The sequence below is a fragment of the Rhea americana genome, unplaced genomic scaffold, assembly GCF_003343005.1.
Source record: "Rhea americana isolate MKP2758 unplaced genomic scaffold, rheAme1 scaffold_72, whole genome shotgun sequence".
NCBI lineage: Eukaryota > Metazoa > Chordata > Aves > Rheiformes > Rheidae > Rhea > Rhea americana.
Genome location: NW_028186890.1, coordinates 94,868 through 116,243, shown reverse-complemented (window position 1 = coordinate 116,243; position 21,376 = coordinate 94,868). Strand labels below are relative to the sequence as shown.

The following is a 21,376-nucleotide window of genomic DNA, read 5'->3' as shown; positions in this document are numbered from 1 at the left end:
CGCAGCCTTCCAATCCCGCCGCAGCCAGCGCCGTGTCGGTGCGAAGTCGCCCCCACCTCCCTCCCAGCCTCCCTCCCTCCCTCCCAGCCTCCCTCCCTCCTTCCCTCGCTGGCGCTCACACACGCGCACACACGGACGGACGGACGGACGGACAGAGCCGCACGGGCAGACGGACGGCGGGAGCGCGCCCGCGCCGCCTGCCCCGGCCAGCGCCGCCGCGGACGCCGCGACCAGCGCGGCCGTGGGCACCATGGCATCGGCGGACGGGTGAGGGGCGCCCGGCCGCGGGGAGCGAGCGGGGGGGCCGCCTCGTGCCGCGGTGACGGGCTCCGGGCTCCGGGCTCCGGGCTCGTCTCGCTGCCGGCCGAGCGGCCCGCGAGCGGCAGCCAGGAGGGAGCAGAAAGCGGGGAGGGGAAAAAAAAAAACAGAAGAAGAAGAAGAAGGATTCCAGATGCGAGCCCCCGGGAAGGTTTCCCGTTTCCTCCCGGCCCTGGGGGGCAGCTCGGCCCGCGGCACCTGCCGAGCYGAGTGAGGTGTCGGGGGCACGGCTGAGTCGGGGCGGGAGCTGCCTCTCAAAGCGCCGGTTATATATAGCGTGGAGAGGGCCGCGCGGCTTTGCCCTGCGCACCTCCCGCCCGAGAAAAGAAGGCGGCAACAGACAAATCCAACTTCTTGAGGAGTTTTGTAATATTGCATATTTGTGCCAAATGTATTACAGCGCTTGCAGGAGAAATGCCGGGAAGGGCGAAGGGTTATACAAGAGGTTTGAAGAGAAGCAAACGCAGGGCAGTCACGGTGGAGCCCCTGCGAGGAAACCTCTCCCTGCCCCTGAGAGGACCGCGAGGAGCAGCCACGTCGTGGCTCCCCTGGGGCTGGGGGCTCGTGCGGCTCACGGAGGAGCAGCCGGTAGTGAGAAAGACAAGAAAAGGTTTCTTTGATCTCTGGTTGCCCTCTTATAAGACTAGCTGGCATTAGGCTGCGCCTGGTGTGAGCCTCCCCTTTATCCCTTGGATGTTGTCAGGTTGGATCAGTATGATCTGCTCTGGATGGGACTCTCTGAGGACAGCGTGCCAAAGGAAGCCCTGCTTGTGTTGCTTTTGTGTTTCTCTGGCTGAAAGRCTTGCTGAGCTGATTTAAATGCCCCGACACATGGCCGAGGTGCATGTGCACGCAGGTTGCCGGTCACCTGGGCGGGAAAGGGCCTCGCTCCCTGCGGAGCGGCCGCCTCGGGAGGGGGAGGTTAGGAAGCGTTAGCTTAGCTTGCTTCGGGGAAGGGACGGTCCCCAGGCCTGAGGGAGGACAGCTCTGCAGGGCTCTCGGGCCACGCAAGAGCTGTCACACRACTGTGGCAAAGGTAGCGCACTTACCCATCCCTGCCGCCCTGCCTTCTCGGGGAATTTCTACTCCAGATTTGCCTGTTCCTCATTCAGTAGCAGCCCAGTGGTTTAATCTGCCCTTTGGCGTTTCCTCTGGCAATGAAATCACTTGCCTAGGTATGGTCAGCAAATAAAYGGAGCTGCCGGGAAGAGCTCCGAGATCAAGGAAACAACCTGCATCTCTCTGGCTGCAGCTCTCTGTTCTCTGTCCCTCCTGTTTCCCTGGATTTCCCCAACTTTGGCTCTCCTCTGAGAGCTCTGGTTGCCTGCTGCTTTCATTCCCGAATAAGGGGSGTTGTTTCAGGCTTGTTTTGGACTGGTGGGATGTGTTGTGCAAGGGTTTAATAAGGAGGGACATGACAGGAGAGGTGGCAGTGTTAGAGGGATTTGTCAACTTCAGACAGAAAGGAGGTTTAAGTGTGTGCAGAGAGAAGTGGTTTTAACAGAAGTTTTCTGAACAAGTGGACTAGAAAAGATGAGAGAGACAGAAAAAGTAAGGCTTCAGTAGATGCCTGTTTTTACTTTCCTTATTGGACAGAGCTAAGCTGTCAGAGTAATAAAATAAAAAACTTCAGCTTTTTCTATCAAACTTTTTAGGAAATGCACCTAGACTAAGACAAGCGRAAGCTGCTTACTTAGTGTGTTTCAACTGATGCTTGATGATAGCTGAAGGAGGTGTGGAAAACAAGTTGGGTGGGATGTATTTCACTTGTCAATCCCTTTTTATGAGTGACAACCTCTTCCAAAACTGAATTGCCATCCTTCCCTCCCCTCAGGTAAAAAGCTGAGGATAGAGATAAGCCTTACACTCCAGCCTAAAGCTCAGCAAACTCAGGGAGCATAAAGACCATCAGGGAAAGCGAATTCTGGAGCAACTGGACCTGGCTGAAGAAGGTCTTTCTGCCGGCAGAGTGGAAAAAAGACAGGTAGCAGAGAGTGTCCATTGCTGCAAGCAGAACAGTGTATCTCTGGCACACACAGGTACACAAAGACCAGGTGAAGATGGGAAMAAGGGAAAGGAGAAGTGAAGCAGAGTAATCTGACTATGTGCGCTCAGTGGCTCTTGCGATGTTCAGATAGACGTATTAATCAAGATGCGTGCCATACTTGTATTGAAAGTCATTACTTTRTTGTGCTAGAACTATTCCAGCCACAGTCATTTCCATGTTGAGTTATTTCTCCTTTCACAGGAGAGCTTACAGAAAAATCTCCAAATTGGGGATGTCAGGAGTATCACAGGGTATTTGACCAACAACAAAAAGCACTGATGTATCCACAGAAGGCGGCAAGCCTGTATTCCGTTCTTGGATAGCAGTGGCCGCTTAGAGCCAGGATTTGCTAGGAAAGGAGATTTCCTTGTCTATCCTTTTCCAGTCAATATTTTCTTTCAGTGTCTTAGGCTTTACCATGAATAAACATTTGCTGTCCAAAGTGTTCTGTTCCAAGAGGTTGGTGGACAACAGGAAACTATGATCAGTTGAAAATGAAAAAGGAAGTATTTCCAAACATGGTAAAATCAAGCCCATGTGGGCTTTTGGGTTGTAATTCCGACTCCTGGAGCTTTGGCTTACTGCAGTATACACTGACTAGTACCGTGACTGCTAAGTCTTTCTTTCACAAAATCCCCTGATACTGATCTCTAGCAAGATGGATTTTTGGTGCATAGCTGGAGCTGGATACTGAGAATAAGTAAGTTGTTCAGGGAGGAAAGGCTAGAACCACGTACTGATACTGTGATGAGTTGCTCGTTGTTACGTTCTCTGTCTAAACATCTTCTGCTGGCCATTGCAGCAGGCAGGGTACTGGGYGAAGCGACCCTTTGATCTGGGCTAGCATCGCCTTTCTTGAGTCCTCCGCATGGTTCAAAGTTCCATCGTCGTTAGTTCATATTCACAGAAATCCTCTCATTGTGGCATCTGGCAAAGTACTGAGTGTCTAGCAGGTCGAACCTATGGAGACTAACCATTTCCACCTTAAGAGAGTGCATTTAAGCATTCCTTTACTTTTATAGGATCTGAAAGGACCCAAAGGGTAAGTGAGGTTGGCTCTGATCCATTTGATGCCCATGCTTGTCTTCAGGCAGTTGAGCAAAGTCCTGAACACCTTGCTTCCATATAGCTCTAAGCTCTCTTGTTAGGCTTACTGTTTCAAAAGGGAAATAGTGCAATAGATTGCTATCTTTTTCTAAAAACACATTTCTATAACCTAGAGATAGGTTTTGGATGGGACTTTGTAATTCAGGTGTTAAACTATGGGTCTTCTAATGATTTATCTTCTTTGTTTTTCCAATCTGAGTGACGCTATTTTAGATACTCCAGAAATCCAGAGGTGTGTTTGTATTTTGTATACTTTCAAAGATTGAAGTTTCAGGGGTGAAGCTTGGGTTTGTGCCTGCTCCTTTAAGAATGCAGCCGGTAGGAGCCACTATCACTGCACCTATGGCAGTAAATTAAAGAGCAGCAGGGCAGGTTCCCCAGCCCGGGTGCTCTCTGTGTTGGCCAGCAGCAGAGCAGTCCCACCATGGCTTTGGCCAGCTAGCCCTCTCTCCATTGCCGGGCATCGTTAGGGAGTTGGTGTGGGCCAGTGGTCATTCCTGGGCATCAGTTTGGATGTGATCACCGTGTTTTGGAGAGTTTAATAGTACGGATGTGAGCTGTCCCATTTTGGTTGGCTTGAGTGCTAGAGAACAGTCCCAGGGCATGTTTACTTAACTAATAGAGACGTTACCTTTATGGCTAYGTGCTGCGTGGTTAACTGGCAGTGTGTGTGTGTGTGTACACAAAATGCTACCAAATAAATCTRGTGAAAGTGAAAAAGCATGCTGAAACGTCAATGTGCTTGAAAAAACAGAAGTTCAGAGGTTTCAGGGTACTTATTCAGTGCAGTGATTGGATTAGTGACATAGTAGAACATGCTTCACAATTTTGTATACACATCAAATATAAATGATTTTTATGTAATATAAAATGGMATGGAGACGGATTTCCCATGCTGTTTTGAATGGAGAATATATTGCATGTAAGCTACAGGGATTCTCTTCCTGATGCTTGACTTTATCAATGTCGCTTGAATTTATCTATATCTCAGTTAACAGAAAAACAAAAACAGCACTGGTCCYTTCCTTCTGTCTGAGCTTGACTGTTTCTACATTCATCTACAGAAACTCTCTGTCCTAAGTTTCAGCGTCTCTAAAGCTGCAGTTTCATGATCATGAATATCCTCTGTACGACCTGTTTAACCGACARTATGAGTTTGGTCCAGATCAGGGAAGGGCCTATGACTGGATTTCTCTAAAATTAGCGACAGCATATAATGTGGAACTTACATGGACTTTATACTATCTGTGGAAAGACAAATATTAAGTCAATTCAACTTAAAGTTAACATGGCAGGCACATATAATAAATACTTTACCCAGCATAAAGCCCTGTTTTAAGCTGTCAACATTTTTTTGAACAAATTTAAACCATAAGAATGGATTTATTATATTGGATTAGTGTTTTCATTATGTGGCTGTGGTGGTTTTGGATGTTGTAGTAGGAGCCCTAAAGCCATTTACTGTATTGTCAGGACACAGCCTGACAGGGAGATTCCCAGCACCTAGCCAGGAGACAATGGGATATGCCTGTCTGAGTCAGTAAAACAGCTCTGCATTTCATTATAAGGTTCAAATACCTACATAGGAGAGTGTTTTTTTAGGATCTGCCACAATATGTACACCCACAGATTGCTTGTCATCTGAGTTTTCACTCAGTAATTTACTCACAGAACTCCTCTAAATGGAAACTTGATGAAATGTGCTGGCAAGAATGTTTAGATGTTTCAGAGGAAGAAATCCTCCATGTGCACTCCACTGTTATTTTTATTCGGGATTTGAATAGCACMAACCCATGATGGAGATGTTTTACCTTATACACTTTCTCAGACATGTTGTGGGACAGATGGAGTGGATGTAGCCTATTAATTAGACATATCAGCTGTGGCTCTGATCTCATTTCAGTGCTCTCAATTGCAAGTCTCTCATTGWTTTCAATAAAATAGAATTAGGCCCTATAGAAGATAAGACAGGTTACTTAAAACTCATCCAATGGCATGATAGTTCTCATTACCCCAACCTTCAGCTTGACCTTGAGCTACACTTTCAAAAAGAAGTTATGTATATGTAAATGTTTTCTAGCTATCCAGATCCTTATGCAGAGGTACAGATAAAATGTTCTGCATTAAAAWGCTTCTAAAAAAGTCTTTATCTGAGCTCTGTTTGGAAAAATGTGTTCTAGAATGAGATTAGATGTATAAAGGCTAAGATCAAATAGCTGGTCATTAAAAAATGGCTAGAGTTTTCAGAAGTCTTGGCTTGCTGTAGTCTTCCGTGAGGCAGGTAAGTATGTGTGTACAYACACATCCTGTGAACATACATACATGTGTGTGTCTATGTACAAGCACACTAAGAATACTGCATAGGTTTTTGCGATAGCCCCAAGGCAGTACAGTGTTTCTGTAGTTCTGTAATAGCAAATCACTGCATCTAATTATCTTCCTTCATCTTCCCATTTCCTGTTGASTTACAGTCTATCCTAACCAAGATCGATAGTAACTGTAAGCTTATGAGCAGTCTTTTAAAAGTCACTTTTTTAAGTTAAAAGACTGTGATAAACCCCCCTTTTTTCTGTTTCAAATRTGTAGATATCCATTCTTTCCCTTAAACTAATAGTCATTGAATGCCAACATTTTGGTAGTGAAATCTCACCCCTACAATCTGATATTTTGTGGTATTCCAAGAAATCAGAGATTTCAAGTTCACATTACAGACCTCAGTTTTTTCAGCCGCTGCTCTCCCAACTTTTCATTCATGGGGCCAATTTTGATCTAAATCATCCATTTCTTTACTTAAGTTGTGATTTTGATTTTATAGCTTACACTTCATGACATAGACAATACACATCATTTTTAGAAACCTTAAAATGGCTAGTMCTGCTTCTCTTTCTTCTGTCACAGTTTTACTGAGCAGAAGGAAATGATAATATGAAATTGGTCAACAGAGTGTTTTTATAGGAGGTGAGGCATAGACAAAATAAATGCAGAGACATGATGAGCAAATGTTATTCCCTCAAAAGCTCAAACGTGGCTTTTAAACCGGCATACCAAATGTACAAGTACCTGGGTGTTACTGGTCTTTCCATGGGGACCTTACGTGTGTTTGTGTGAACCTGTCAGGGTGTACCGYGTTGGTCAGGTCACGTCACAGGTGTGTGCGTGCCGGAGGGGTGGGTTGGTGGGTCTTCAAACTATTGTTGCGTTTGCATGATCTGTAGCTTCTTTTTTTTAGCGGAAGACAGGCGTTTTGGCCTCTGCTCGGCACGCAGGTCCCCTCTCGGCCTTTGCGGCAGCGGGAACGCTGGGGCTCCCTGTGCGCCCCGTGAGGGACGCGCTAACTGACATCCGGCCGGCAGCTCCCGGGCCCTCTCTGCAAAGAGTCCTCGTCGCTCGGCAGCACGCTGCCTGCTTGGGAGGTGTATGGGGAGAGGGCACAGGGTGAGGCAAACAAGTGAGCCTTAACCTTTGGTCCCTTCTCATTTGGTGACTTTTCATTTTRCATAGGATTTAATTCCCTTCCGCAGCCCCATGTGTGTCAAACCTGCGATTTAGAACAATTAATTATATGAGTACTTGAAAACACTGGATGGATCTGTCAAATCCATCGTCTCTGCTGTTGGCCATTTGCTAATGAAAACTTGTCTTTTGCCACGTCAGTACAATATTTGACRCTTTTAGCATCCAGCTCATTAGTTTAAAATGCTATTTCCAGAGGCGTACAAGCAATAAAAATATCATTGTACTTTTATATATTTAATCCTACCTCTATATTAATTTCAAAGCCTCTCAGTGTACTTAGAGCTTTAAGACAATTAGCTACAGTACGTGTCTCAGTGCTTGGAAAGATGACAGATGAGGTTCAAAGATCATCATATTTTCTWACTTTCTAACTGCATATATTTTCTCACTTGTATACACAATTGATCCTGTATAAGCAATTCCAAATTGGGGATCCTTAAAAGGAAGGRCAGACAAGAACCAAGACACAGCRTAAGGCTTAAGGAATACTCCTGCTGTCATGACAGCCTCCCTAGGAGAGAAGCACGCAGTTCACAAAAATGCAACATTTTGGGTTCACCRAAAATACCYRAGAAATCAAATCAGATTCAGCAAAGTGTTTCAAAGAAAAGAAGGGCGAAGAGGAATGTAAAAAGGAAAAACATCCACAATAAATACTTTGTGTCGTCATTTGAAACGTTGTAGCTTTCAGATTTTGCATTTCAAAGAACAGTTTTTCAAYTTAAAAGAAGGTAAATGACTAAAAGAAAGATTAAATCAAAACGGTGAGTGACTCTCAATACCGAACAAAACACTGTGGATTAGGGAAGCATTTAGTGCCGACCAAAAGAATACATTTTGTGGATTTTTTTAGTGTTACTGGGAAAGTCAAAACATGTCTTTTTAAGTGTGACCTGAGCCAATTTTTTTCTTGATTTCTAAAATATGACCACCAAGTGAAAAATCAGTAATCTTCCAGGCTCCTTTCTACTTTGTTCCCTTTTCTTCCCTGAGTTCCTTTTTTTTCCCTGTTTTCTCAACATATGAGTTAAACTCCAGTCTATTCCTTTAGGCATTTAAATGTATATATATGTATATATGTGTGTGTTTGTCTATATATACACACACATACATACAAAGGCTTCATTACTCCATTTCAGATATGAAACTTTAAAAAACTCTCTCCTTTCTTCAGTAGTTTTACTTAATGGACTTTGCTACTTCTTGCATTGTCTTGGTGCCTTTTGATTCCTCCCATTGTATATTTCTGCAACATCTTTTGTTTTTTCTGTTATCATTAGAATTTGGTTTAATTCCTGTTTTGTTACACTGTACAGTTTTCAGCCATCTCTATTGTTCTAGTCCAATGTGGCTTCTGTTTTATCTTTTCCAATGCTGCTTCTCTTTCCTGGTCCCTGGACACGGAATATTCATCTGAGGTCTCTCAGCCAATTGAGAAGAAAAGTCTTGCCAAGCCTCTGTGCTTCATTGCTGTTGTGTTTAGTTTGGAGTAAATGATTTCTTTTTCTCTGGCTGCATACAAAGGCATATCCGGTTTTGTCTTCAGCTGATTCATTGGTTTTGTTTCCAAAAATTTCCAGGATGTTTTGAACTTTTTCTGTGTTAATGTTAGAAACTGTTAGTGTAGTTTGCTATGCTGATTTTCACAACTGCAGGTTTGCAGTGTTGATTTTCAATCCTGGTAACCATATAYAGGCACAGAGGCTGTCTGCTTTGACTTACCCGTTTCTGCTGGGTGGGCAGGAGGCAAATGTCATTACTAAAGTCAAGGTCCTTGAGTTCTGTCCAAGAATTTAGCTTTTTCTTACTCTATAATGGATTATCAAATCTGTCCCTGGTAAGAAGATAAYGGATGACGCCTCTGATATAGTATTTTTGAGGAATGTTTGAATTCAACTGGTCACCTCCTGGTCCTGCTGCATCCTATCAAGAATAATCAGTGATGTAATCAGATGTAGAATCTATGTAAGTGAGAAGATGGTCAATTCMAGAAGGTTTAGAGAGGGTAACTGTAAAATCTACATTCCAGTTGGATCCTTGAGAAAAGGTGTAAATGCGTTAGCTGATCCCAGTTAATGCAGCYGCCTCAGGGAATACGGGCAAGGAAGTCTAAGGGGAGTTATAAATACATCACCTTCTAGCTAACCTCTCTGTGTGAATCAAGTTAGTCTCTCTTGGCCCCACTTTCAGATTTGTGYTTTAAACCTGAGAGAATAACTGTGCCTCTGATTTATTTGTGGTCTCCTCCACATGTGCCACSTGGTTTCCAGGCCCGTGGCCTTCATCTTCCTGGAGGCAGGACCCATGGTCTTCGCCTTTCCAGCTGTTCATTGTACTTTTGTCCTGTGATTTATGGTGATTACACTGGCAGCTGAGTTAAGTTTAGATCTTGGAGATTTGCTCTCTCACAGGGACAGTGACAGAGATCACCYGTAAACACATCACATGCACTGCTAAGCTGCTGCTGCATTGCAGATCATTCACAAAGGTTGGCTGGGAAGTCCTCTGTGAAAACCTGTCAGATCCTGGCTCCGTGTGTAAGTCTTTTGGCGAGTGTGTGTGATGTAGCATCCTGTTAGAGGTGTTGGAGGGAGCATGGGTGCTTCTGGTACAGCTTTCCAACCTGGGGGAGCCCCATGAGCAGAGACCCCTATACCCTTGAAGGTGGCGTAACCGTATTAGCGCAGCACTGTATTCCAGCTAATGATTGCCTCTTAGCTGGACTAATTAGCTTGAGTGCAGCAGGGTGCTAGTATGGATGTCCTGAGCTAGCACAGATGGAGACATAGATACCCATCATATCCTAGGCCAGGCCCATACAGAGCTTGAGAACCCTTTCTCAACAGACTTCTCAGTCCAAAGAAAAAAAAGCTCAATGTTATTTCTCCTGCARTGTGAGAACTGTGGCCAACAGCTGTGGTTTTTATTAAGTACTAGCCGTCTAGGACCGTGGCTTCCTTAGGAATCTAAAGAAAATACCAATACATATATATAACTTTTAATAGGGGGGGAGGAGGGAATCGACTACATGATCTCTGGAAGTCTCCTCCAACCTTAGCTATTTTGTGAGCCCACARTTACAGATATACAACTATCTCTGTGTAGTATCTTCATATCTGAAGACAGTGGTCTTGGATATGGCTGTGATACCAGTGCCCTTCTACTGGCRTACTGTACCATATTGTCGGATGAATCTGAAAACAGATCTGAAACAGATCTGTCCCAGATCTGCAGAGATATGTAAGTCCATGCTATATTCATCTCGGGGAGTTGCACTAGATACTCAGTTCTGCTCTGGTCCATGGCCCATGTGTCCATTAGTAAGTGAAGTGCCTCAGGTGTGCCCCTGGAGTGCCTTTTCCATTTTTGCTGCATCCAAAAATAATTCAGTGCATGTGCGCCACACAGCTCTACAATAACAACCAGAGCGCAGTCGGTGGGGATGATCAGGAGATTCGCTCTAGAAGCTCCCTCCCAAGCTGGACTCGCACAGCAATGTGTTCCTCAGGCAAGTGCTCTTGCATCCGGCACGGCTGCAGATTGTGGGTGCTGCCACGGCCAGTGTRCGTGTATGTCAGGCACAGGCGAGCGAGACCTGGCCACTCATCAGGAGGAACATAGACTGAGGCGAAGCGTGGTAAACCCYGGGCTCCAGTCATGTAGAGTATACAGCCTGACATTGTAAATCCATACCAGAAGTGCAGGGGGCTCTTTGCCCCATACAGTGACGGAAGCAGCGTGTACTGTGTTTGTGGTGATCATAATTCACTTTCTTTGAGACCCAAAGCTATCTCATTAATTAAGCATCTGGCTCCTTATCTGTATACTGCTCTTGCTATAGTACATAGAAAAAATTTGGCCTTAAAAGTGCACATGGCATATGCGCACGTGCATGCACAGGAGAATTAATTAACACCTGGCTGCTATTTATATCAAACCAATCTAGGACAGGAAGTGCAGAACAAATCAGAATCCCATAACTGACATTTTTAGGGGAATATAAAGTAGGCAGATGGTAATGTCTTGCATTAAAAACTGCCCGGAGATGCTGTTCCTATTGGTACAGAAAGTGCTGGAGGAACCTTCACAACTATGTAGACCAAAATGTTGCGAAACCTGGCTCACTGCAATACCAGAGCACCTCACCAGGAGAGCTCCTGCCCTTGCCAGGATTAGCCATGGCCTTTTCCTGTTTTTTTTTCCTGCTTTGTTCAGAGGCGTCGTTCTCTGATGCTCTGTTGAGTGGGGTCTGTAGTAACTCTAGGGGGAATCTCGGATGAAGGCTCTGCGCTGTGCTTACTAAAGCCTCTGCAGTGCTTACTGCCTGGTGGGGGGGGGCGACCGCGGCCCTCCGTGGGCTTTAGGGCACCCAGTCGAACTAAGGTCTAAGCTGAAAAGAGTTTGGTGCTCCTTGTCTACCTTCGCTGGGCGAGTCTTCATAATTACTAACAAGTACTTTCTTTTCAAACAAGTTCCTGGAGAGGAGTACCTTGCTGCTCACGCTTGGTGCGCYGGGGCCGTGGCGCACGGTGGCAGCCCCGCCGCCGCAGCCCCTCTCCTTGGCCCGGGCGCCGTCTGGCCTCTCCATCCCACCTTGAGCTGCGCTTGAGTACCTTTGGGGTGCCACCTCCCCGACTGTGTCTGGCCGTGAATASTTTCAAAGACTTACGGGGCAGCAGGGAGCAGGTACAACCCACAAGTATGATTTGACTGTATAAGCGCCTTTTTCTTAGAGAACCTGGCTTTAGACACAAAATCTTAGCACAAAAAGTAGAAATACCCATACACTGAGATGAATGGTGTTTTTGCCAGGATGCGGTTCTTTTTTGCAATAATATTTTACTGTGAGACAATRTTACTATTTGTAGCAGATAAGGAGTCTGTGGAACATGAAGTGGTAATGTGCATTGCAAAATTCAGACTGAAGGACTTAATTCTGGTCCGCTGGATTSTAGCCTGTTTAAACCGTGCAATTGCATCACCAAGCCCTCTTGAACAGTTACTTAATTTTCCCTGTCCGTAAGTGAAGGTAAACTGTTGAGTTCAGACACCTCAGTTTCAAAATTATAAATGCTCTGAAATTTTCTGAGTGGTGGGAACTTGATCTGCTTGAGATCTTATTCATCACTGAAGTGGCAGTGTCAAAAACTCTGGCCTGGGCATCAGAGCCCAARTGCTTGTTAAGTATTACATACCTTTACAGCAGAAAGATGGACAATTACCTGCCTCACACAATTTGCACTCTTACAGAAATTCAGCAAAGCCCTAGAGTGAGAACGTACCAGTGTTTATTAGCAGGACTTCTTCCTGCTCCAAGACCTTCTCCTAGCTTAAAAGACAAGACGCTATCTTCTGTTACGGCCCTTTGATGTCCCTGTGAAAACAGGAGTAAAGTGGAACCTGAAAATGGTTCAGTTTGTAGGATTTATTTATTCACTAACCTGCAGAAAAAYGTTTCTCATTCAAAATAACAGTAGTGTTAGTTAATCTGGATATATTGACTAATTCATGAGAAAAGAATGCATTTTCCTATCTTAAGGGAATAGTTAAGATTTAGTCACAGAAAGGAACGAATGCCAGTATCTTTATTCCTGTCTATTTTGAGCTTCAAGCTGCCACCGAGGCATCTTGGGGAGCCAATATGTGTAGCCTATAACAATAAAAACATCAAGAACAATAATATTTCATCAATGAGTTTTTTTTCCCTGTGTCTGTACCACTTGATGCAGTTTATAATCCATTTTTCTACTCAAACTCTGCATTGGCRGTAGAAATCGTTGTGATTTCTGAATCGTAATAGCAGCTGTTTTATTGCTCCTTCTTGAACAAATTTGAGGGGGATTACAGCRGTCATCACCTGGCCGCGACCACTCGGGTATTGCAGACAGCCATTGGCCACCGAATGCTGCTGGTGTTTGGGAAAGAGAGCTGGAGCACTTCACCTAAAAGTCACCAGCTCTGCATCTGCAGAGGGACCACTGAAAGTCATCATTTGAAAGCTGCCAGTGGCTGAGGAGATGAACCTGTCAGAAAGGGACACAAATCGAACAGGCACATCACACCTTAACTGCRAAACTGGTTGGTGCCTGGAGCTCAGACTGAGCCTTGAGGCTGAGAGCAGAAAAGGTGGGGATGACAAATTAATTACCATCTTGTATCTGTGTGTTAATGCGTTGTAATGACCCTGGAGAACACAGTGTCCATGCATCATCCTCTGAGTAAAGTATTTCCATAATTTTACACCATAAAAAAACACAGTAGCTGTTACATATTGTTTCTTCATTACTTCCAAGAGGGAGAGAAAGGAAAGGGAAAGAGGATTTTATATTCCAGGCACTTTCCTGCTATTTATACTCCTTCTGCTCATCCTAAGACAATAGTTTTGGCAACCTGCCTTTCTCATCTGTGGCATAACCAGAGTGGCCACATGGAGGTGTTGTTTTTCCAGTCCTGGTATCACAGGCTTACCAGAATGCCTAAGAGGTGCTTGCTTGTGACTGAAATGGTATGTGCTAAAAGATTAATGTCTCCTAATTTATCTTCTTGTCTAAACAGAGAAATCAGAARAAGCTTAGAAGAATTACTGTATGTGTGTCTTTACAGAGGGAGACCTGAAGTGTAAGGTTTGTTCAGTGTCTGTGACTGTGGCTAGAACTGCGTTTAGTTGTCCTGTCTCCGTGGCCAGGCTGGTAACACAAAACTATCTGTTTTCCACACTTTCCACTCTGCATAAAGTTGCTTGCCCTTTTGCTGCCTGACTAGAACAGAGGCCAAAAGAAGGGCTGAATTCACTTCTTCGTGTGGACTTGCGGTGGCTTCTCTGTWCTTACGAAAATACCAGCTTGTCTTCAAATTAGTTAAGGTGCTGTGGAATGCCTCAACTCTCCTTTTGCTTTCTCCAAGCTCTCTTTTTCTCTTCCCTCCCACCCCCCAAACTTAGAATATCTTAAAACCTGACAAYGACTTTTTAGAGTCCGTCTGCATTTCTCAGAACTGCCGTTTCTAACACTGTTCCRCCACTGCTGTGCCAGTTAACGGTGGCTGTCGAGTAAAAGTAGACTTTTAGACATCAAACAGTACATACCTGAAGGATAGACTGGAAATTGCCCAGTGACTGGAAACACACTATTGTCAAAKGTACGCAGAAAGCCAGAAGGGAAAGATCCGTATTGGCAGATCACCAGCTTACCGCGTTTCACAAAGCCTTCAGTTTCTATTTCTTTTGTGGACTAACAGAAGAGTGTTCAGGAAATGGAAAGTCAAAACCCATCTGAAGGCTGTGGTTAATTTGACAATTCTCTGTGCAGTGTGTCGTGTTTCAACAGGTAGATTCTTTCTCATGGCTTAGGTTTTGTGACATAACTTAAAATTCCTCCTMGCAGAACAGAATAGCAGAGGAAAAAGTTACCCTATCAGTTGTGTAATCAATCATGAAGGCAAGGTCACACCCCAGCAGTCCAGTTTTCATGACAGAAATGTGAAAAAGGAGTGAAATGGTATGTTTTTGTGACCATAAATAGCTATTGACTCRAAGGTGTTTCTTGTTTAGAGAAGAYGYGTGTCTAAAGAGCCCTGGAAGATGTTTTTACATATGGACACATACTAAAAGAAACATACGCTAACATGCACTCACCATGATGTCCGAGTGGTGACCTACCACCAAGTTGCCAGATATCTCTGGACATAACTGGCAAACACAGCGTAATTTTAAAATGCCCCATTTGATATACTGCAATGCTTACACTGAAGTAGAGATGGCACAGCCATCATCTAGTCCAGCTGCCTGGGTATTACTGGTCTTAAAAGACATTTCTTAAAGATTTATGCCCAGATTCTCTTCTGTGCTTCAACATGTCCTTAGTTCAGCGGAAGAGAAGTGGTTTCAGTGCTCTGTGGAATTCATATGCATAGTCCATCCCAGTATAAATTAGAATATTCTAGTGGGTGCTCTAATTTGCAGCTTTGGGGACCATTTATAATGGTTAACTAGCGCACTAGGCATTGTTATCTTTCATTTCCTCTCAACAAGTCCTTTGTCCGTGGTTTCTGGAGGAGGTGGTACAGGAGGTGACTAAGCCAGGTTTATGCCTTTCAGTGTCCTCTCAGAGGAGGAACTGCACTCTTAATTCCTTTTGTAATACCCGAGCGGTGTGCATGGAACAGAATAATCTCCAAACTTTGGCTTTAAATCTAGTCTTCTTCTAAAATCCCTTACTGTAGCTGACAGTCTTCCCTGACAAGTTATCCCACTAATTGTAAGTGTTTTCAAATCCTCAGTGTTAACCTGCTGAAGTGATTCATGTGCGTGATTTTTTTCAAGTTCCATGAGGTACTGCACAGATTAGCTGGACTAGCTGAAACAGAATCAGAAAACAGTAAAAAGACAAAGAGGCTCATCAGATCCCATATGGACCTACAGTGAATAGTTAAGAAAATTACAGTAATTATTGTCTGTAAAAGAAAATAGGGTGGGTTGGTGTATCTGCTTGGTTGGATAACACTGAATCTAATCTAACAAAAACTATACCTCAGAAAAATCAACTTACAACCTGGCAAAGGGCCACGCTCAATGAGTCCCCCTGCAGACAGAGAGAGACCCCCTATATCTTGCTGTACAGCGTTGGAAATAACAATGCTTGCTTCCATCCGATCTGTAGATTCCAGATCAGTGACACCACTCAGATATATGTCGATGGGTTTCAAATCAGTGTGCAAGTACGCATTCTCTATGAAGATCTCAGAGCAATTTGTAAATTTTGTGTAAAGTACATCCTTGGAGATCAGTGGAATATTTCATTTTATATTCTCATGCAGGAAAATGAAAAGTGATACTTCACCATCTACTTGTTACTTGCTCATAGTGATGTTCATCTAAGTAACACATATGCTAATGTTTTTTTTCACGTTAGCTTGTCCACACCCAAGGTAGGAATTTTCTATGGCTTGTTTAGCACCTATAGATRATGTTTGTACTGAATTTTCTAGATGCGCTCTTCCATGACATCTCCTGACAGGCTCAGTAAGCAAACTTGATTGTGTGAGTATGTATTCTTAGCAGTGGTTTGTGAGTACAAATACCACTTTCATTTGGACATCCGTGTTTATACACAGTGTCTTACTGGTTTGTCCATGCAGAAATTTCACATGCGTGCTTGAGCACTTAGACCTGAAAAGCTGTCCCTCTCAACATTTTGTACAGATAGTACAAAATCTGTACTTTTTAAAGTACAGATTACTTTAAATAGTAGACCAGGTAGTGATCTCCTGAAAAAAAACCAAGGATGTTTATCAGTTCTGGCTGCCCACTCTGTTATGTTTACATTATTAGTCTCTGTTGATATACAGTAAAAATAATATGGATTTTTCTATCATATTTGTATGTTTTATAGATGGTTAGTCTCTTCTTCTCTTCAGCCTGGTGCCAATAGTTAATCAGCTGAACTAAAAACAGACTTGATAGAGTTCATGCTACAAATATCAATGCATGTTTTTATTTAAAAGTAAGAGGGGAAAAAAGGTGTAGAATTTTCACAGTGCTTGCCAAATACTTATTTTAATAGCCCAAAAGGTAATTATTCTGCTAGYTTGTTACTTTTGAACATTTACTTGTTGMAAGAATAAAGAAAAAATAATTACAAAGGAATATCAGGAAGGTGGTACACATTTAATTGTAGCTCTCCGGGCCAACGATGCATRGTTGATTTGGGTTTGCCAGTACAGACTGTCCTGAATATTTGCCCATGTTCTGACAATCAATTCCTGTCAGTTAAAATAGAGGRAAATTGCATTTCAGGCCTGCAGTTCTTCTTTCAGGAGACTGTTACCTGTGTGGCTGACAGGCAGAAGGCGTCAGTGAGACAGGCTCGTCTTTGCTCGGGTCGGGACTTCCACAGAATGCGTGATAGCTGTCACAAGCAAAAAAATATGATGCATTGTGGGATTTTTTGTGGATTTGAAAGTCTTTCCACTCTTTGGGAGTGCTTCGCAGCTGCTCCCAGGCTTGCTAGTGCTCTGCCTGGAGATGCACGGACTTGCCCGCTGTGAAGCAAGCTACTGGGCTGCCGGGCAGTGCTGTGCGCTGCACTAATTCCTCGTGCAGCTGCACTTGCCCCAAAGCACACGCGAAGTGGCTGACTATACCCTGAAGGTGTGCAGTAGCCGGCATGATCCGTATCCATACTTTTGCCTGCACCACTTCAGGCAGGCCTTGCAGTCGTAAAGGTTTTGCCGTCCTAAAAGTCACATCTTTSAATTCCCTGCAAGTTTTACCGGCTTGATTTTCTTTGGCTCAGTTCTGAGTTTGACTGCCCAGATGAGGCCAGGAGATGGGGTTACAGAATTGATTTTATCTCTGCTAGTTTCTGATTACTGGTTAGTGGTACATATGACAACCTGCAAGTTTGAGCCTGGCAGCTAGTGAAACCACTGGATTTTGTGCACAAAATGAATTTGACTCACACCTACTTACCTTAGAAATGCAATTCAGCTGTGTCAGAGCAACAGGCCTTTGCTTGTTGCAGACTCGGCCATGTTCATGCTGTCCTGCGAGTGTAAGAGGAGCACGACAGGGATCTTGGAGCTATGCTTCTCTCCGGTCACAGGACCATCACGAGAACAAGTAGCATGCCATGGCATGTGGCTCTTTTAGAGCAAATTGCATGTACAGCTCAGCAACATCTATGTGATAAGCAGAAATGGAGGGTAAAAAGCTAGCATTCCCCGTTCTCCCATCGCAGCGAACGCTGCTGTGCTGCAGTGTATTACTGTAAGGACACAAGAGGGCTGTATAGGAGGGTGTAATTAGCACGGAAGAATGATGACTTGTGAGAACCAAAGCAAGCCAAGTAAGCACTTCCCTCATGAGGCTGCAAGAAAAGTGGTCACAGATGTTAAGTGCACATTTTAAAAAGTGAAATACCATAAATAGGCTGATGAAACTCATTTAAGGAATACACTGACACTACCATTTTGAAATAGCAGTTGTTGGGTCACRTTTGTTCCTGCATTGAAAAAATACAAATCCCAACTCCAATTCTGCTGGCAGAAGTACAGCAAAGACAACTCACCATATTTAAAAAACAGAATTCATAATACTCAAATCTGATTCCTAACATGTAATACAATGTATTTTTAAAACAACATCTGTGATTTTATTCTGGGGCTCCCTGCAGTAGAAAGGAGAGGGAAGAGGGATATGGAGTCTAACCTAAGCACATCTTTCTAAGAAGGGGGGAAGGATCGGTTTCTGCTCCTCACTGAGTGGTCTGGATTTAGAGCAACATGCAGGTGGATATCTGAGGTATAAAAAGAGCTTGGTTTGGTCATAAATGGACTTAGAGAGCTGTGAGTTTATTATTGCTTCTTTATACACTTCAGTTAAAGATGCGGATTTGATGCCACCGTGCATTTGGTGACCCTTCTGGTCAGCATGAGCAGGGAGCCGCCAGCACTGGGGTGCGCCAGCCCTCGGCTGGCTTCCTCTCGCCCCTTCGGCTCTCCTGAGACTGCCCCGGGGCGTGCGTGCCAGCCGCCTCTTGGCCCCTTCGCTTGCCTCCCAGCGCCTAGGCACACGCAGGTTCCCCGAATCTTTTTCTTTCCTTTCCAGCCTTTGTTTTCAGTCTTGACCATAATTACCTGATGGTTTTGCTTGGCACTCTTTGCCTGCTGGAGCTCAGAGTGAGTTCAGTGCCCCCGAGCGGTGCTAAGCGAGCAGCCCGGGAGGAAGGACCCAGCCGCTATTTTGCCCCAGGGGCCCGGCAGAAGCCTCCGTGCTGCCCCAGCGAGGGCTTCTGGGGGGGCTGCGAAGGCTCAAACATCCAACCCGGGTGTGTCTGGAAAACCTCATCCTGCCTCTYTTGCAGGGAGCGAACTCAGCCCCGACAGGCGGTTTTGCCTTTGGCTTCTCGCTGCTGAGTCTACCGCAAGTCATGTTTTGGTGGTCTGTGGGACTCGCTGCACGTCCATCAGAAACTGCCGTTAGGTGGTCATGGGCTGAGGTCACGACCAAGACAGGCTGGCCGGATCCTGAGGTYGGCCCGGCTGCCTCCCCTTACTCATCCTGCTCTCCCTGGATCTCGGCCTCTCCCAGAACAAAACTCCCCCTTGCTGTTGCACAGTGCTGTTGCTACGTCCATCGCAGAGGAGTGGCCCTGCTGGAGCAGCAAGGCTGAGTACATCTGTGCAGCTCCAGCAGTAGTGCGTTATATTTTGTTACTAGTGACATGCTGGTAATAACAGCCTAGGCGGCGAGACCTCCCTTCTGAAATCATGGCAGCGTTGCAAGCCCYGCCGTGTATCCAGCAGCCTTCTTCCTGACTTATTCTCATGCTCCAAGGAACTGAAGGAGCCATGCAAAAAWGTGCCACGGATTTTTGTAGCCAAAGGACACTGAAAGAAGCTGTTCTGATTCCACATTGGGGGCAATTGTACATACGTGTGTATGTATACACACACACACTCACTCACTTCAGTGGTCCATTAGGGCAAATAGATCCTATCATACTATGAACATGCTACCCAGCAAATACTCTCTAGGGAGTGCAGTGAGAAAGAAAATGGAAACACAGAGTAGTTATTCTTACTTTCCCTCATACAGGAGACTATGAGCTATATTTTCTGCTAGTCATCACTCTGCTGACTCCAGTACAACTCTGACAATTTACATCAGCAAAGATTTGACCCTATACTTGCCTGAGATTTATAGAGACAATAAATCATGCAATCAAGTGCTGACTGTGTGTTTCATGAGGAAAGTTCAGCTTTAGTGTATACATATCTACTCTTTGTCAAGACCTGCTTTGAACATGAATGTTGCATCCCAAATACATTTTTATGAATAGAGCTTAGACATTACTATGGCAACCTAACACCGTTACAATTATTCAGGAGTAAATTATTAATGGTTTTCAGCAGTAGAAAATTCAAAATCCTATTCCTTATAGCTGTGTGCTATAGTATCATGTGTTTTATTRTGAAAATATTACAAGCCTTCTGTAGCGCTGGGAGTTAATAGTATGGTACGGAAGCCACAAGATCCTTTTTCCTTTCTTTGTATGTTTTCCCAGGGACTTTGTCATTACTCTCAAGCTTTAAGCAGCTCTAGCAGTTTATTATACCATTAACTGACAGCAGAGTGGGTCATGTTTAAAAGGAGATTTCTTCCCCTGAGCTTCAAAATTCAAATCCGAAACTCACTTGTAAATTTTATGTAGAGAAGCCYTCCTCACATTTATTAAACTATATTTTTAAATTAGAATTGGAWTTGCAACTATAAAAATCAGAATTTAGGAAAAAATGGCACCTTAATCCTCCTAGTTTTTCATACAGCTTTTATGTGCAGAAATAGCCTAGTAGTAAAAATATTGCAGAAGATACTGATTTTTTTATATACATTCAATAATCTGCAAAATCCACAAAATAAAATTAAGCTAAACTGATGATCTCTGAAGTTCTGGTTCTGGACTATTAATTAAGAATTTAAYAAGTGGATTTTCCTTGCTCACATCCCCTCAGAAACATATTTCAAACATTTTACTTTGCAGAATTTCCTGAACGCTCTTTTCAGCATTTAGCATGAAAAGCATCATGTGGATAAGAGGGCAAGTCCCATTAAAATGAAACATGCCAGTAGCATAATTTGGGGGTAGAATATTTTCCATCTTTAATATCATCAGTAATGTATACTTCTTTGTTCTGTTATTGGCAGAGACAGCAACTGTTCTTTGAAGGGTCAAACAACTCCTGCAGGCTTACAGAACTGGTTAATAGCATATTTACTTTTCCAGAGGGTCCTGAGGAATTGCTATTGTAGGGTTTTACATTACTGTTTTAAAACTACTTAAAAATATGATCCTGTTTATCAAATTTTCTCCTATATTTACAGTCAGTTTTCTTTAGTTATTTAGATTCTCTTAATTTTTTCTCACTAAGAGATTTGATTGGTGACTCCAGGTAAGAATTCTGATAGAGTTGAATGTTTGTTAAGAGAATGGCAGAAAGTCTTTAAAATTTGATTTAAGAAACACATAGGTGTTTTTGCATCTCGAGCTAGTATGTCTCCCAAATGGTCTRTCCCAGGCAGGTGAATTACCATGTTGAATATGGAAAGGGTTGTATGCTTGTCTATGATGGTACTTCTTTGTGGAGGGAGTCTTTTCTTTCAGGAATTGCTAATTAAGTGTAGTGCAGTGTGCAGCTCCACCTTTACCCCTTATGGATCAGGACTTGCCTCTCTGGGCAAAATTCAGAGCTGCTACAGGGCTTTGCATCTCGATCAAAGTCAATGGATGTCCTCTCCTTCCAACCCCACCTTTTCCTATTGTGGTGGCTAATACACAATGTCACTGTATGTTGATAATTACTGTTGTCATTTTTATTAATGCAGATTTT

The 21,376-nt window shown here is 43.9% G+C and overlaps 1 protein-coding gene across 1 annotated transcript in view; it reads left to right on the top strand.

Moving 5' to 3' along the window:
• Positions 1-247: 247 nt before the first annotated feature.
• The window catches only part of SLC1A2 (solute carrier family 1 member 2), an 88,650-nt gene continuing 67,521 nt past the window's right edge, over positions 248-21,376 (top strand). Inside the window, exon 1 of the mRNA XM_085321894.1 lies at positions 248-267. Within this exon, the coding sequence (XP_085178020.1) occupies positions 251-267 (17 nt within the window). The 5' untranslated portion in view covers positions 248-250. The remainder of the gene's footprint in view (positions 268-21,376) is intronic.